We start from the raw sequence: 2,732 nt of genomic DNA, 5'->3' as shown, positions 1-2,732 counted from the left end.
GTGAAAGCCTTTCCACACTGATTACATTCATAAGGTTTCTCTCCAGTATGAATTCTCTGATGGGCACCAAGATGAGAGCTTTCTCTGAAAGCCTTTCCACACTGACTACATTCAAAAGGTTTCTCTCCAGTGTGGATTCTCCGATGTACTGTAAGACTAGAGCTCTGTGTAAAAGCTTTTCCACACTGATTACATTCAAAAAGCTTCTCCCCAGTGTGGATTCTCTGATGTAAAACAAGACGGGAGTTCCGTGTGAAAGCCTTTCCACACTGATTACATTCATAAGGTTTCTCTCCAGTGTGGATTTTCTCATGCTCGGTAAGACTGGAGCTATATCTGAAAGCTTTCCCACATTGATTACATTCATAAGGTTTCTCTCCAGTATGCATTCTCTGATGTACACCAAGATTCGAGCTCTTTGTGAAAGCCTTTCCACATTGATTACATTCATAAGGTTTCTCTCCAGTATGAATTCTCTGATGCAAAGCAAGATTGGCTCTCTGTGTGAAAGCCTTTCCACACTGATTACATTCATAGGTTTTCTCCCTAGTGTGGATTCTCTGACGCAAAACTTTATCTGAAGCCTTTCCACACTGATTACATTCAAAAGGTTTCTTTCCAGTGTGGATTCTCTGATGGGCAGCAAGATGGGAATTCTTCCCGAAAGTCTTTCCACACCGATCACATTCATGAGGTTTCTCTCTCTCGTGGAATCTCTGATGTTTAGCAAGACTGGAGCTGTATCTGAAAGCCTTTCCACATTGATTACATGTATAGATCTTCTCCCTGGTATGGATTCTCTGATGTAAAGCTATATCTGAAGCTCTATCTGAAGTCTTTCCACACAGTTTACACTCATAAGGTTTCTCTCCGGTGTGGATACTCTGATGGCAAATAAGGAGTGATCTGTAGCAGAAAGCCTTCCCACATTCATCACATTTATAAAACTTCTCTTTCATTTCTTTCCAATTGAAATCACAGGGATCATCACTCATGAATCTTTGCTGGTCACATTCTTCCACAAAAATGCTCAGCTGTGTAGTCACCTCATTCACTTCAAACCTGGTCTTTGCACCTGAAAAAAAACAATCATATATACACAGAAAGACACACACATACATAAATATGTTCTTTCCTCTGATGGCAGAAAGTAAACAGATTTATATTTTATTTCCTCAGTGACAAAGAAAAATTTTCAAACTTAAACAGGCAGAATCAATCTTTGGAAACACCATTTGGTCACGTTTACCAGATGGTTTTTTTTAGAAAGAGCTTTAATACAACATGGGATCCTCACAACAAACCTGTGACACAGGTAGGCCCAGCAATCTCATTACCCTCCACAACTCAGGCCATGAGCTCATAATGGCCGAGTGACCTCACCGACAACCTTGCAGTTGAGACTAGAACTCCCACCCTGTGACTGAGCATGCCCTGTCCACAGTACTAGAAGGCCCTTCTCCATTGCACTTTCTATCTTTTCTCCTAAGGCCTGTTGTTGATTGTACTTATGATTTTGTCAGTCTCAGGGCATCTTCCTGCTATTCTGTACTGACCAGTCTGGATGCACTATCACATGGTCATTCCTAATAAATTTCACAGGCTAAGATGAGAAATAGGCTTATTCTTCTTAACTGTCTTGTAATAATTTTCAGTGTTACATCCAACTTTTCTTCTTTTCTATTCAGATCCAAAGGTATTATGCCATTTGCTGTACATATACTAAATATTCGTATTATTTCATTATCTATCATATCTTGAAGCATAATGTAATGTCCCTGGTTATCTTTTTGAATCTTATTTTCTCTGTTGCCATGTCTAAGACCATTTATGACTGCCAACCTTGATTTCTTTATTCCCTTGAGGTGTAACCGATTCTGTTCTGGCTCCTCACTTTTTTTGGATCGCCATTATCCATTTAATTTTAAAAATATATATTGTCTCACATTGTATCTTGAGTCCACCATCATGTCAGGATGTGAACAGCAAGATTCACTATTGGTCTTCTAACACCATGTCCCATTTAGTGGTGCCTGAAACCTTTAGAGATTCACAATGATGTCAAAAGGATTTTAGCTAAATGTTCTTTAATGGCACTTTATGCAGTAAAGAATTGCTCAGTTTTGTGATCAGTGTATTTTTTTCCCCTGGGACAACAAGTATGTGTATGTTTGAGGCATAACAGGTTTCTTTGTGCAGTGATTCCAAACCACTGCAATTAGGCAGAAAATGATTTTGGTGTTCACACAAGGGTTACATCAATCACTGACCACTTCTAACTAAGGGCAACATATCGTTCTGGTTTCTCAACCTGTCCTCAAATTGCTTCCACACGGCCAGAAGAGTGTGACATACAAGCACAGATCTATGGTCACAAGTGCGCACACGCACACACGGCACCAGAAGAGCTGCCTCAGTGAGGTTACCCTGTAATCTCACTGCATCAGTGCTGTAATCGCCACATCCAGAAGCCACAAATGTTTGCGCCCTTCCAGCGCAGAGGCAGGCTCTTTAGACACATGATCACCAGGCACACACATCACAAGCCATCTTCAACCATCAGGGACTCTCCCGCCCTTTCAACAAAGGCAGACCAGACCTCCCACTGCCTCTCGAACCTCCCTCTGCATCGCAGACCTCCCACTGCCTCACAGACCTCCCACTGCCTCGCAGATCTCCCACTGTCTCGCGGACCTCCCACTGCCTCTCGGACCTCCCACTGCCTCGCGGAC

The 2,732-nt window shown here is 42.0% G+C and overlaps 1 protein-coding gene across 1 annotated transcript in view; it reads right to left on the bottom strand.

Moving 5' to 3' along the window:
• Positions 1 to 2,732, bottom strand: part of LOC114041531 (zinc finger protein 420-like) — a 22,982-nt gene that overhangs the window by 1,406 nt on the left and 18,844 nt on the right. Inside the window, exon 6 of the mRNA XM_027860021.1 lies at positions 9 to 1,075. Within this exon, the coding sequence (XP_027715822.1) occupies positions 9 to 1,075 (1,067 nt within the window). The remainder of the gene's footprint in view (positions 1 to 8; positions 1,076 to 2,732) is intronic.

The sequence above is a fragment of the Vombatus ursinus genome, unplaced genomic scaffold (assembly GCF_900497805.2).
Source record: "Vombatus ursinus unplaced genomic scaffold, bare-nosed wombat genome assembly UNPS02014175.1, whole genome shotgun sequence".
NCBI lineage: Eukaryota > Metazoa > Chordata > Mammalia > Diprotodontia > Vombatidae > Vombatus > Vombatus ursinus.
Note: the sequence above shows the minus strand (reverse complement) of the source record. Positions and strands in the feature narration are given on the sequence as shown.